This window comes from Elephas maximus, chromosome 11 (genome assembly GCF_024166365.1).
Source record: "Elephas maximus indicus isolate mEleMax1 chromosome 11, mEleMax1 primary haplotype, whole genome shotgun sequence".
NCBI lineage: Eukaryota > Metazoa > Chordata > Mammalia > Proboscidea > Elephantidae > Elephas > Elephas maximus.
Genome location: NC_064829.1, coordinates 114,132,841 through 114,147,507, shown reverse-complemented (window position 1 = coordinate 114,147,507; position 14,667 = coordinate 114,132,841). Strand labels below are relative to the sequence as shown.

The following is a 14,667-nucleotide window of genomic DNA, read 5'->3' as shown; positions in this document are numbered from 1 at the left end:
TGGCCCCCGGGCATCCCTGGCTCCAGGTCAAAACCCACTGCTGTCAATTCTGACTCGTCGCGACCCTATAGGACAGAGTAGAACTGCTCCATAGGGTTTCCGAGGCTGTAATCTTTACGGGATCAGATGGCCACATCTTTCTCCCACAGAGCGGCTAGTGGCTTCCAACGGCCGATCTTTAGGGTAGCAGCCGAGCGCTTTAACCACCTCGACACCAGGGCCCCTCGGCTCCAAGTCAGGCCCCGGAAACTTTGGTACTTAAAGGGGCAGAACGGAGGCTCCCGGCCAGGCACCCACTTCCGCCAAAACATTCCCAAGGACTGGGCCACCTGCGCCCGAGCGTGGGGCGCGGCAACAGGAACGCGGAGCGTCAACGCGGCTCTGCTGACCCCCGGTGGCGGCTAAGGAAAGCGCCTTCTGGGAACCTTGGGCTCTTCCTCTCCTCGGACTGCTACAGGTCGCAAACTGGCTACCGGCGGGCCGGCTCGGTACCCAGACACGTTTGGTTTGACTGGATCCTGTTAAAACCCAAGTCAGATCATGCGCTTCTGGCCCAAACCGTCCTGTAGTTCCCCTCACTCCCAGCAGATACCAAAGTCCTTACAGTGGCCTAATCTTACCCTCTTCGACCTCACCGCCTTCCTCTCACCCCTTCCCCGCCTCTCATCTTCAGCCATACTGGCCTCCTTGCTGTTCCCGAATATGCTTCTCACACTCCCACTTTAAACAACCTTCCCTCAGAAGTCCACTTGATCCCGCACCTCCTTTGGGGCTTTACTTAAGGGCCATTGTGATGGTTATGGTTGTTCACTAAGGAGCAGCTTGGTGGGTTCGAACTGCTGACCTCTTGGTTAGCACCCGAGCTCTTAACCACGGTGCCACCAGCGCTCCCTTTGAACCGACTGGCATCATGGAGGTGATTACATAGCTGCCAAACCACTGAGAATCATGGCCCCGTCAAACTGATACACGGCCTTAACAATCACAGTCATTTTTGCACTAACGCCTTCCCTGGCCACTTTTTATAAAATTTCAATCCGTTCTTAACCTTCTGCCTTCCCCCCAGTTTCTTATGCCCCCTCCGTGCTTTACTTTTCTCCTTAGTGTTTATCATGCTATTCATTTTGCGTATAAAGTTATTATTGATTTTTCTGTATTTACTGAATCCCTAGAATTTGGAATAGTGTCTAAGAACATAGTAGCCATTCAATAAAATTTTGTTAAACAAATGATATCTCACATAATGATATGAATTTCAACTTGTTTTGAAAAACTACCCTGCCTTCCGCCCTGGCAACAGTGAGCTAGGATAGAATAGCACACATTCCCTTTTCAAAGTGCCCACAGGCCCCACCTGGGCCAACTCGCATTCACATCACCTGCCTGGCCCCTGGAGTATTTGAACTTTGCATCACCACCCCCTCACAAAACATTATTAGTGACTGTTATGAGTTGCCTTGTGTCCCCCTAAATGATGTTGAAGTTCTAAGCCCCAATACCTGAGAATGGGACCTTATTTGAATATAGGATCTTTGCAGATGTAATCAAAGTGAAATGAGATCATACTGGATTAGATAAACCAAACCAAGCCCATTGCCATTGAGTTGAACAGCATATGTGAGGTCCCTGAGCTGGGAGTTTGGATAAAATGAAAGAAGTTTGAAATGGCTAGGAGAGAAAGGAGTGACTTTTATCAGCCAGGAAGAGCTGGGTTATGCTGGGTATCAAATAATTCCCGAAACTCAGCAGCTTAAAGAAACAGAGTTGACTTGGCACTCATTCTGTATGTCCACTATGCGTTGGCAAGGGGCCCTGAGTACCACTGTCACTCAGGGACCCAGGCAGACAAAGCCCATCTGGACATCCACCTCCTTGGTTGCAGTGGCAGAGAACAGCAGCAAGGCACACACATATGAACTCTGAAATGGTCCTGTCCCCAAGTGGCACCTGACCCTTCCGCTCACGTCCTCGACAGAAGTGAATCATATGACTATGCCTGAGTCAACTAAGCCCGGAATGTAGAATCTTCCAATAGGAAGAGGCTGCCATGGCCAGATCATGCCAGGGCTTAAAGCCACGCTAAGGGGCTGGAGGAATTTTAGAGTCATAAACAGGAAAGAGGCAGAGTCAGATTGGGGCTTCAGAAAAACTCCTCATGCTGCCCAGTGGCCAGTGGACCAGATGGGGTGAGGCTGGAAATGGGAAGGAAACTTAGGGCAGGGACCTCCAGCAGGGAGGCCTTGGAGACCTGGGTCAGAATCCCTTTGCTTTACGCTGCCTCATCTGCCACTGAGTCTAGGAGTCCTCATTGTAGAACCTTGTTGTGGCCTACCTCACCTCCACGCCTGTCATGGATTGAATAACCAGGACAGAGTTGTGTCCCCAAAAAATATCTGTCAACTTGACTAGGTCATGATTCCAAGTATTGTATGATTGTCTACCATTTTCTCATCTGATGTGATGTCTCTAAGTGTTGTAAATCCTATCACTATGATGTTAATGAGATGCATTAGCAACAATTATATTGATGAGATCTACAAAATTGTTGTTAGGTGCCGTTAAGGCAGTTCTGACTCATAGCAATCCTGTGCACAACAGAACGAAATACTGCCCCATCCTGCGCAAACTTCACAATCGTTGCTATGCTTGAGCCCACTGTTGCAGCCCTGTGTCAGTCCATGTCATTGAAGGTCTCCCTCTTTTTCACTGACCTTCTGCTTTACCAAGCATGATGTCCTTCTCCAGGGACTGATCCCTCCTGATAACATGTCCAAAGCATGTGAGACAAAGTCTCACCATCTTTGCTTCTATGGAGCATTCTGGTCATACTTTTTCAAGATAGACTTGTTCGTTCTTTTGGCAGTCCATGGTGTATTCAATATTCTTCACCAACACCACAATTCAAAGGTGCCAATTCTTCTTCCATCTTCTTTATTCATCGCCCAGCTTTCATATTCATATGACGCGATTGAAAACACCATGGCTTGGGTCAGGAGCACCTCGGTCTTCAAGGTGACATCTTTGCTTTTCAACACTTTAAAAAAGGTCCTTTGCAGCAGATTTGCCCAATGCAATGCATCTTTTGATATCTTGGCTGCTGCTTCCATGAGTGTTGATTGTGGATCCAAGTAAAATGAAATCCTTGACAACTTCAGTCTTTTCTCCGTTTACCATGATGTTGCTTATTCGTCCAGTTATGAGGATTTTTGTTTTCTTTATGTTGAGGTGTAATCCATACTGAAGGCTGTGAAGTTTGATCTTCATTAGTAAGTACTTCAAGTCCTCTTCACTTTCAGCAAGCAAGGTCGTGTCATCTACATAACGCAGGTTGTTAATGAGTCTTCCTCCAATCCTGGTGCCTCATCCTTCTTCATAGAGTCCAACTTCTAGGATTATTTGCTCATCATACAGATTGAATAGGTATGGAGAAAGGATGCAACCCTGACACACACCTTTCCTGACTTTAAACCACGCAGTATCCCCTTGTTCTGCGTGAACAACTGCCTCTTAATCTATGTACAGGTTCCTCATGAGCACAATTAAGTGTTCTGGAATTCCCATTCTTCGAAATGTTATCCATAATTTGTTATGATCCACAAGTCGAATGCCTTCGCATAGTCGATAAAACACAGGTAAACATCTTTCCGGTATTCTCTGCTTACAGCCAGGATCCATCTGACGTCAGCAATGGTGTCCCTGGTTCCATGTCCTCTTCTGAGTCCAGCTTGAACCTCTGGCAGTTCCCTGTTGATATACTGCTGCAGCCACCCTTGAATGATCTTCAGCATAATTTTACTTGCATGTGACATTAATGATATTGTTCAATAATTTTCACATTCAGTTGGATCACCTTTCTTGGGAATAGGCATAAATGTGGATCTCTTCCAGTGAGTTGGCCAGGTGGCTGTCTTCCAAATTTCTTGACATAGATCAGTAAGCACTTTCAGCGCTGAACCCATTTGTTGAAACCTCTCAACTGGTATTCCATCAACTCTTGGAGGCTTTGATGCCTTCAGTGCAGCTTGGCCCTCTTCCTTCAGGACCATTGGTTCCTGATCATATGCTACCTCCTGAAATTGTTGACCATCAACCGATTCTTTTTGGTACAGCAACTCTGTGTATCTCTTCCATCTTCTTTTGAGGCTTCCTGCATCATTTAATATTTTCCCTGTAGAATCCTTCAATATTGCAACTCAGGGCTTGAATTTTTTCTTCAGTTTTTTCAGCTTGAGAAATGTCAAGTGTGTTCCTCCCTTTTGGTTGTCTTTGCACATGTCTTTGCAATAATTTGTCTTTTCGAGCTATGTTCAGCTCCTTTACTTCATCATTTCTTCCTCTCGCTTTAGCTACTCGACTTTCAGGAGCAAGTTTCAGAGTCTCCTCTGACATCCCTTTGGTCTTTTCTTGCCCTCCTGTCTTCTTAATGATCTCTTGCTTTCTTCATGTATGATGTCCTTGATGTCATTTCACAACTGCTCTGGTCTTTCATCACCTACAAGATTAGATAGTGTCTTAATCCAATCTCTTTTGAGATATAAAAGAGAGACGTGGGCAGAGAGACATGGGGACCTCATACCACCAAGAAAGCAGCAGTCCTTTGGGCCAGAGTCCCTGTGCCTGAGAAGCTTCTCGACTGTGGAAAGACTGATGACAAGAGCCTTCCTCTAGAGTCAACAGAGAGAGAAAGCCTTCGCCTGGAACTGACACACTGAATTTGGACTTCACAGCCTATTGGACGGTGAGAGAATAAACTTCTGTTTGTTGAAGCCATCCATGTGTGGTATTTCTGTTATAGCAGCACTAGATGACTAAGACAACCCCCCAACAGCGATACTGGCTGAGCTTTATATACATATCATCAAATCCTCGTAAGAGCCCTATGTGGCCAGAACGATTAAAATCCTCATTTTAAAAATAAGGAAACTGAAGACCACAGAGGGAAAGCCATTTGCCCAGGCCTACTTTTTTTACTTAGTAGGAAAAGGCTTCAGTATAGTTCCTCAAATATGTGAGAAAGAGCAGCTCATGAGAGCCAGAGCTTGTCTAAAACTAGTAACTGGGTCTTGGTGTTGCTAGGAGCTGACCTAGAAGCCACAGCTAGGTTACGGTGTTCTGTTGAACATAAGCAATTTCACAGAACACTAACATCAGACAAGGCTTCTCTGTGACTGCGATGAATCAAGACAAAAATAAGACCACTCGGTGATCGTGTCTAAACAGAGACAAAACAGGAACATTGTCTAAGCCACAAAATACCAAACGTTCCCCTCTGCCAGCTAACATGAATGACTGCTGCTTCTTTACCAATTACGCGGTCTGTTCTTCCCACCCTCTAGACAAGATAGAGTTACTCTCACTTTCTGATAGCACCCCATCTAAAACAAGTCCTGCTTCCTTGAACCCTTCCCTGAATCAAGCCCAAATTCTGTCTTTTCTAAAGCCTTCTTGTTGAAACACCCTGCCATTCCCCATGGCGTATGACCTCCCTTACTGCAGTGAGTCAGTGGACCCCACTTTGCTCAACCACAGGGGTATTCTGAGGGTCTGCCACTGAAGAGCATTGACACATGCCAGATATGTTCTCACCTCAAGGCCTTTTCATGTGCTTCTTTCATATGCTGTGTGTTTAGTCAGACCTCACTTCTCTGGAATCTGCATGGCTCACCTTGCGCAGGTCTGCTCTAGTGTTACTTCTTCAGAGAGGCCTTCTGTCCCCATTCCCTTAAAATTGTATCCATCCCCATCACTCTTTCCTCACTTTTTCTTTTTTTCCTTCAAAGTCTTTACTTGATGTGGTCTTCTTCTTCTTCTTTTTTTTTTTTTAGTAATGTTTTATTGTGTTTTCTGTGAAGGTTTACTGAGCACTCTAGGTTCCCATTCAACAATTTCTACACAAGTTGTTCAGTGACATTGGTTACGTTCTTCACAATGCATAACCATTCTCATTTCTGTTCTGGTTGTTTCATTTTCTTTTGTCTAGTCTTCCTGCCCCCTTACATTCTCGCTTTTATTTTAAAGTAATTATCGACCATTTGGTCTCATTTAGGTGATTTTTTAAAGGGGCACAGTACTTACAGGTGATAAACCCAGAAACCCAGTGCCCTCGATTCCGACTCATAGCGACCCTATAGGACAGAGTAGAACTGCCCCATAGAGTTTCCAAGGAGCACCTGGCGGATTCGAACTGCCAACTCTTGGGTTAGCAACCGTAGCACTTAACCACTACACCACCGGATAGTCATTATTTTTTGAGCCAGTTTTTTATTTAGCTACAAGATGACCTCAGGGATTAGTTTCGGTTCAAGGTTTAAAGAGTATCTCAGGGTAATAGTCTCAGGGAGTCCTCCATTCTCAACCAGTCCAGTAGGTGTGTTCTCTTTTTGGGGGGGGACAGGATTTGAGGTTCTGCTCCACATTTTTCTCTGATTCTGTCAGGGTCCATCCACTGTGACCCTGATCAGAATGGTCAGTAGTGGTAGCCAGGCACCATCTAGTTCTTCTGGTCTCTGGGGAGATGAGGTCACAGTTCGTGAAGTCTATTTGTCTTATTGCTAAAGTAGAGGGTCAGCAAAAGAGAAGAAGGCCCTCAAAGAGACGGATCGACACAGTGGCTACAACAGTGGGCTCAAGCATAACAATGATTGTGAGGATGGTGCAGGACAAGGCAGTGTTTCATTCTATTAAACATAGGGTCTCTATGAGTCAGAACTGATGGCACCTAACAACAACAATTTGTCTTATAGAGTAGTTTCTTCTTTGAGTCTTTAGCTTCCTTTTTTCTCTTTTGCTCTGGATGAGTAGAGACCAATAGTTGTAACTTAGATGGCCACTCGCAAGCCTTTAAGACCCAAACACTACACCCCAAACTAGGATGTAGAACATAACTCTATGAACTACATTATGCCAGTTGACGGAGATGTCCCACAAGACCATGATCCTAACCCTTTAATGTCTAAGAAACATTGGTAACTGTGTCCCCTATGTGCTTTGGTATGTATATGAATATATGCACATGCAATCACATAGATGCATATACATATGCATACACCTATATATACACACGTGTATACACATATGCCTATATATATACATATATGTTGTTGTTAGGTGCCGTCGAGTCGGCTCCGACTCGTAGCAACCCTATGCACAACAGAACGAAACACTGCCCAATCCTGCCCCATCCTTACAATCATTGTCATGCTTGAGCCCATTGTTGCAGCCACTGTGTCAATCCACCTTGTTGAGGGTCTCCCTCTTTTCCGCTGACCCTGTACTCTGCCAAGCATGATGTCCTTCTCCAGGGACTCATCCCTCCTGACAACTTGTCCAAAGTAGTAAGATGCAGTCTCGCCATCCTTGCCTTTAAGGAGCATTCTGGTTGTACTTCTTCCAAGACAGATTTGTTCGTTCTTTTGGCAGTCGGTGGTCGCCAGCACCACAATTCAAAGGCATCAATTCTTCTTCGGTCTTCTTTATTCATTGTCCAGCTTTCACATGCATATGATGCGATTGAAAACACCATGGCTTGGGTCAGGCGCACCTTAGTCTTCAAGGTGACATCTTTGCTTTTCAACACTTTAAAGAGGTCCTTTGCAGCAGATTTGCCCAATGCAATGCGTCTTTTGATTTCTTGACTGCTGCTTCCGTAGCTGTTGATTGTGGATCCAAGTAAAATGAAATCTTTGACAACTTCAATCTTTTTTTTTTTTTTTTTTTGTGGCAGCTTTACCTCTAGTTTTTGGAGAAACTGCCAGATTGTTTTCCATAACAGCTGTACCATTTTGCATTCCCAACAGCGATTGATGAGGGTTCCAATTTCTTCATATTCCCTTCAACATTTGTTATTTTCCATTTTTTCATCTTGGCCATCCTAGTGGGAATGAAATGGTATTTCATTGTGGTTTTGATTTTCAATTCTCTGTTAGCAAATGACTTTGAGCATCTTTTCGTGCGTCTGCTGGCCATTTGAATATTCTTTCTGGTGAAGTGTCTGTTCACTTCCTTTGCCCAGTTTTTGATTGGATTATTTGTATTTGTGTTGTTAAGTTGTAGACGTTTTCTATATATTTTTTATGTTAGACCCTTATTAGTTATATTGTTCCCAAAGATTTTTTTCCCAGTCTGTAAGTTGTCTCTTTACTCTTTGATGAACATAAATACTTAACTTTATAAGGTCCCAGTTATCTATTTTGTTTTCTTTTGCTTATGCATTCATTGTTGTGTTTGATAATCTATTGTTGAAAAAAATTAGGTCCCAAAGCTTTGTTCCTATATTTTCTTCCAACGCTTAGGTCCTTGATCCATTTTGAATTAGTTTTTGTGTATGGTGTGAGGTATGGATCTTGCTTCATTTTTCTGTATGTGGAAATCCAGTTTTGCCAGCACCATTTGTTGAAGAGACTGTTCCTTTCCCAATGAATAGATTTGGCACCCGTGTCAAAAATCAATTGACCCTGGGTGCTTGGATTTATCTCTGGATTTTCAATTCTATTCCATTGGTCTACGTGTCTATCATTAAACCAGTACCAGGCCGTTCCGATTACTGTAGCAGTGTAATATGTTTTGAGGTCAAGAAGTGAGGCCTCCTACTTTGTTCTTCTTCAAGGCTGCTTTGGTTATTTGGGATCTCTTATCTTTCCATATGAAATTGAGGATTAGTTTTTCCATTTCTGTAAAGAATGCTATTGGAATTTTGATTGGGATTGCATTGTACCTGTAGATCACTCTGGGTAGTATTGATATGTTAACAATATTAAGTCTCCCAATCCACAAACACGGAACATCTTTCCATCTATCAAAGTCTTCTTTAGTCTCTTTCAGCAGTTTTTTTTTTTAATCTGACGCTTTATTAGTCACGTATTTGTGTACCGTCTCTCTTCTCCCAAGGCGAAAACAATATTGCTCAGCAAATATTCTATGTGTTGCCCTACATTTCCCAGCCCCTCTTCAGTTAGGTGGGCTGTGAGATTCATTCTAGTGAGAAGAAGTGACGTAGGTCCTTTCCAAGCCAAAGCATTTAATTGCCAGTGCATGGCTCGCTATCTTCCCTTCTCCTGCCACAGTGACTAATGATATTGCAGGTGATGCAACCTCCATCAGCCCTAGTCTCTGAAGGGACTGTGTGGGGTAAAGCTCTCCACCAACCCACATTGCAAATGTAGCATGATTTAAAAAAAAAAAAAAGTTAAGCCACTGAAACTCCAGAATTCTTTTGTTGTACAGCATAACCTAACCTATCCTAACTAATACATCCCCACTAAAATATAAACTCCAAGAGAACAGACATTTGGCCTGGATCTTTAGTGCTTGGTGCAAGCTGGGTAGTCAATAAATATTTTTGGAGTAAATGAATGTGAGAGGCAAAGGGAGGTAAAATCACTGGTCCCAAATTACTCTAATGCATGGTGGATCGAAGGATCAAGCTGACCCCAGAGCCTGGGATGGAAACCACTGGGCCGTATTCTCACCATCCTAACCACTATCATATCCCAAGCTTAGACTGTGCTAAGAATTTGACATGAATAATCTCTTGAAAGTTTTATAACAATCCTATGTGGTGATCGAGAGTTCTTGTGTCCCTGTGTTACAGATGAGGGAACTAAGATTTAGTGGGTATCATCAACTTGCCCAAAGTCAGGTAGCTTAATCCTGATCTTCCCCATCAGTGGATACTGTGGCAGACGAGGTTGGTTACACCAGGTAAGCATTCTCTTCTGCATCGCTTCTTTATGCAAAACCCCGATTTCATTTGGATTTTCAGTGGCCACTGTGATCAGAGAAGTTTACCCTTCCGCAGCTCTAGGGAACAAACTCTGATTGGTTTAAGACATTCATGGAAATTTCTTTCCCTTTCAGGAATCGGCTTGGATCTGGGCATGGGACCCAGTACTGGCCAAAGGGACTTTTGGGGAAATCTGATTGGAGGATTTTGAAGATGGTTTTAACTCTCTAACATGAAGTGACCGTGATGGTTAATGCTATGTGTCAACTTGGTTAAGCTGTAATTCCATTCCCAGTGGTCTGGCAGACACTATGTAATCGCTTCCCATTTTGTGATCTGATGCTGAGCAGCCATCAGTTGGAGGAGGAGTTTCCTTGGGGGTGTGGCCTGTACCCATAATATAAATGAATGTTCTGGCAAAGCTTGCTGTCTCTCAATCCTGCAATCATCTTGTTATCCTCTGGCCTCTAGTTCTTGGGACTTGAGAAGGCTTCAGGCTGCAGCCTGATCTGCAGATGTTGGGTTTTTCAGCTTCTGAAACCACATGAGTTAGGAGAAGCCTTGAGCCTACCACCTACCCCACTGACTTGTGACTTGCCAGCCTTCAGAATTGTGTAAGCCATTTCCTTGAAATAAATCTCTCTATATTTATATATATCCTTCACTGGTTTTGCTCCTCTAGAGAACCCAGCCTAAGATAGGGACAGACCAGATGAAACACTCCCTGTAATAGATACTAACTGTTGTAATCATTACTGTCCCTTAGCAAATGTTTCCTGGAACTAGTAAAATTCCACTTCCTTTTTGGGGGGGAGGGGAGGTGGTGTCATGTAATTAATTCTGGCCAATGGTTTGTGAGCAAGTGACATTTGTCACCTAAGCCAGAGTATTTAATTGTAGACATGAAACTCTACAGAGTTCTCTTTCTTCCCCCTCTGGCATGAGATAAGAAATGTTCAAGATGGCAGTTGCTCCATCAACCCGGGTCCTTAGATGATTATAATGCCAACTCACAATGGACATAGAGCATGTGAGAAATACATTTTTGTTGTGTCAAGTCTCTGAGTTTTGGGGAAGTTTATTATAGTAGCAAATCCTAGCCTATATTGATTGATACTTAAATTAGTACTAGGAGTGGGGCATTGCAATAATGAAAAACAAAAACACATGACATTGGCTTAGACACAAGACAATCAGAACAAGGAAATTTATTTGGAGTAAAATGGATGGAAACTGTTGTTTGACATACTTTGGAAGGCATATAATATACTTAATGTACCTAATATGTACTTATAACTTTAGGGGAATTAGTCAGAATACAGAATATCAGTAGTGAGTATTGCCCAAAGTTGGCTGGAAGTTGAGAAGGCCTTTGAGAGACAAAGGCCAATTAAAACTAAGCTTTAAAAAACAAGGGTAAAATCAAGTGTGTTGTTGTTAGTTGCTGTTGATTCCAACTTATGGTGACCCCATGTATTACAGAGTTGAACTGCTCCACTGGTTAAATCATTATTAATTATTGTTAAAATCTCTGAATGAATTAAGACAATCCTAGAAAATCCTTTCAGGTGGACAAAATGGCTCACTGAAAGAGAGATGAAAGACATGGCTCTCCAAAGACGTCTGATAGATTTTAAGGTACCTGCAGCTAGAGAGAGAGAGAAACCTGGAACATAACTGTGGATGATGTTTGGCATATGGAGTTGACTGGAGGTTTATAAGAATCCTTAGGTCCCAAACTGCTGGAAACATGTTGAGAAAACTGCTGAGAGGCCAAGGGGGGCATATCTTTCACTGTCACTTCTAATGTGCCCAAGGAGGAAAAGAAGCAATCTCCCTGGAGAGTGGAGCCATGTGCCACAGAGAAAAAGTGTTTGTAAAATCCCCTCCCCCACCACCCAAAGAAGCAGATTTGGAGCTAATTAAGGAAATCTGCCCAACCGCAAGACAGGAGACCCTTAGTGTCTGCCCAGAACCCTGGTGGCGCAGAGGCTAAGAGCTCAGGTTACTAATCATAAAGGTCAGCAGTTCAAATCCACCAGCCACTCCTTGGAAACCCTATGGGGCAGTTCTACACTGTCCTATAGGATCGCTATGAGTTAAAATCAACTGGACAGCAACGGGTTTGGTTTTAGCATGTCTGCCCATTGGATTTTAGAAATGGCACCTATTAGTGATTACTGTGTCTCCTCTTCTTCCACTTTCTGGTGGGCATGAAGCCACTTTGTCCCTTTATATTGGGTCTGTGGAGGGCAAATAATGTGAATTTTTGGTTCACTTGTTGAGTTGGGGTCACTCATTCGTTTTTTGCCCGGCTCCTGCGGATATCCTGCGGATAACATTTTTGACCCTACATCTAGCTGTTTGATGACATCGACGGAATTGCACGTTCATTCCACTGCCCAGGGCTGAGGCCTGAGTTCTGTGGATGACTTCACAATGCCCAGGGTGGTTCCTTTTCTCCTGCTGTAGCGCCCATCTACCATGATGGCCACCCTGTGGCTGCTTAGCCTTTCTCTCCCTACTCTGGGGGCCCAGATATTAATCAATTGTGCCTACAAGAGTCTCTGCCGGCTGGCCCTACTCTCAGGAAATGAAGTTGTCCTGCAGTGTGACCACCCCAGGGCACTCTGGTACTTCTCTTCTGTTCTGGAGGAGGACGCCCTTCTACTCTCCTCAATGCCCAACAGAAAGAAACTGCCTGGTGGTGGCCTACAATTGACCAACCCACAGCCCTCCCAGACAGGCCTCTACAGCTGCCAGGACAATGACAGTGCTCTCGTGGTAGAGTATGAGATTGACTTCCAGGATGTCACCACCATTCATATTACACACAAAGGCCTAGGCCAAAAGCCTCTACAGAATGAGACCCTGCACCTGGGTGGCAGGGTACTCATGTTCACCCAATGGGAGCCCTGGCAGGACTGTAACCGCTGCGGGGAACCAGGCGAACGCAAACGCCTGGGGTACTGCTACATCCAGGAGGATCCGCTGGAAAAACCCATGCCTTGCAGGCTCTATCTGGGAGAGGAGAGTGTGCAACCCAGCCGCATGCGACCTGAACTACAGGTGGAAGCCTGCCTTGTACCCTGCAACCCCATCAAGGAAATCAACCAGCCTTACTTCATCTTTGACATTCACCAGCTGAACAAGTTGACCAACGGCATGTGGCTCACCTGCCCCTTGGCCTCCATCTACAGGTGACGGGACCAGGGTGCCAGTCCCACCTTTGGCGCTTACCCAGGCTTTGCTTCCTGTGCCCATCTGGGCTAGGGGTTCACTCCCCAACAGATTATCAGGCTCTGTCTCCCAGCCCACCAGCCTTGACAGTCAGCTTGTGAAGGAAAGAATCTCTTCCGGGGCTTGTTCGGATGTTCATTCAGCAAGAATCCCCTGGTGCCCACTCTGAGCCAGGTCTTGAGCTGATAATGTTGGGGACACATAGTAGCAACCAGCGGAGACCCTCAAAGGCTCCTGGTGTTCAAATGTAAAACATAGAGACTAAGATAGGCAAGCATAAGCTCTTGCCAAGATAGACTCTAGTGTGGTTGTGAGTCCTGACTGGAACTGACACCCTTAGTCCATTAGTGCCACAGTGTCTGTGTTATTGTTTTTGTTGTTAGGTGCTGTCAAGTCAGTTCCGATTCACAGCGACCTACGTACAACAGAAAGAAACACTGCCTAGTCCTGCGCCATCCTCACAATCGTTGTTATATTTGAGCCCATAGTTGCAGACACCGTGTCAAGCGATCTCATTGAGGGTCTTCCTTTTTTTTCACTGACCCTCTACTTAACCAAGAATAATGTCTTAATTATTATGCCTTTATAATAAGTCATGGTATCTGGTAGTATATGTTTTCCAACTTTATTCTTCAAGGTTGTCTTGGCTATTATTGGCCCTTTGCATTTCCATAAAATTGTTGGAATCAGCTTGTAATTTCCACCAAAATATCCTATTTTTCTTTTTTCCCCATTTTTTATTGTGGTAAAGTGTACACAACATAAAATTTACCATTTTGACTGTTTTTAAGTGAACAGTTCAGTCATATTAAGTACTTGACAATGTTGTGTAAACATTACCACTATCTATTTCCAGAATATTTCTATTCATCCCGAACAGAAACTCTATACTCGTTAAGCAATAATTCCCCATTCCTCCTGCTCTCCACCCTCTGGTAACCACTGTTTTATTTTTTAAGTGTACTTATGTAATATTTGCCCTTTTGTGTGGCTTATTTCACTGAGCAAAATGTTGTCAAGGATCATCACTGTAGCATGTATCAGAATTTTATCCCTTTTTATAGCTGAATAATATTCCATTGCATGCATATATCACGTTTTGTTTATCCATTCATCTGTTGATGAACACTTGGATTGTTTCCACCTTCCAGCCATTGTGAATAATGCTGCTATGAACGTTGGCATACAGGTATCTGCTTGAGTTTCTGCTTTCAGTTCTTTTTGGTATATCTGTAGGAGTGGAATTGCGGGGTCATGTGGTAATTCTAAGTTTAACTTTTTGAGGAACCGCCAAACAATTTCCACAGTGACTGCACCACTTTACACTCCCAGTAGCAATGAACAAGAATTCCAATTTCTTCACTTCCTCGGCAACCCTTGTTATTTTCTGTTTTTCTGATAACAGCCATACTAGTGGGTGTGAAGTGGTATCTCATTGTCATTTTAATTTGCATTTCCCTAATGACTAGTGGGGGCCCTGGTGGTGCAGTGGTTAAGAAGTTGGCTGCTAATCAAAAGGTCAGCAGCTGGGAACCCTGTGAGGCAGTCGTACTCTGTCCTGTAGGGTTGCTATGAGTCAGAATCAACTCAGTGGCGACAGGCAATGACTGATGACCTTGAGCGTCTCTTCGTGTGCTTATGAGCCACTTGTATATCTTCTCTGGAGAAATGTTTATTCAAATTCTTTGTCTTTTCTTAATTGGGTT

At 43.9% G+C, this 14,667-nt stretch overlaps 1 protein-coding gene across 1 annotated transcript; it reads left to right on the top strand.

The window, feature by feature from the left end:
• Window positions 1-12,205: 12,205 nt before the first annotated feature.
• On the top strand, window positions 12,206-12,925 carry LOC126086322 (protein FAM187B-like). The gene has a single exon (XM_049902474.1). It carries the CDS (start codon window positions 12,206-12,208, stop codon window positions 12,923-12,925), a length of 720 nt encoding a protein of 239 aa, XP_049758431.1.
• Window positions 12,926-14,667: the final 1,742 nt, after the last annotated feature.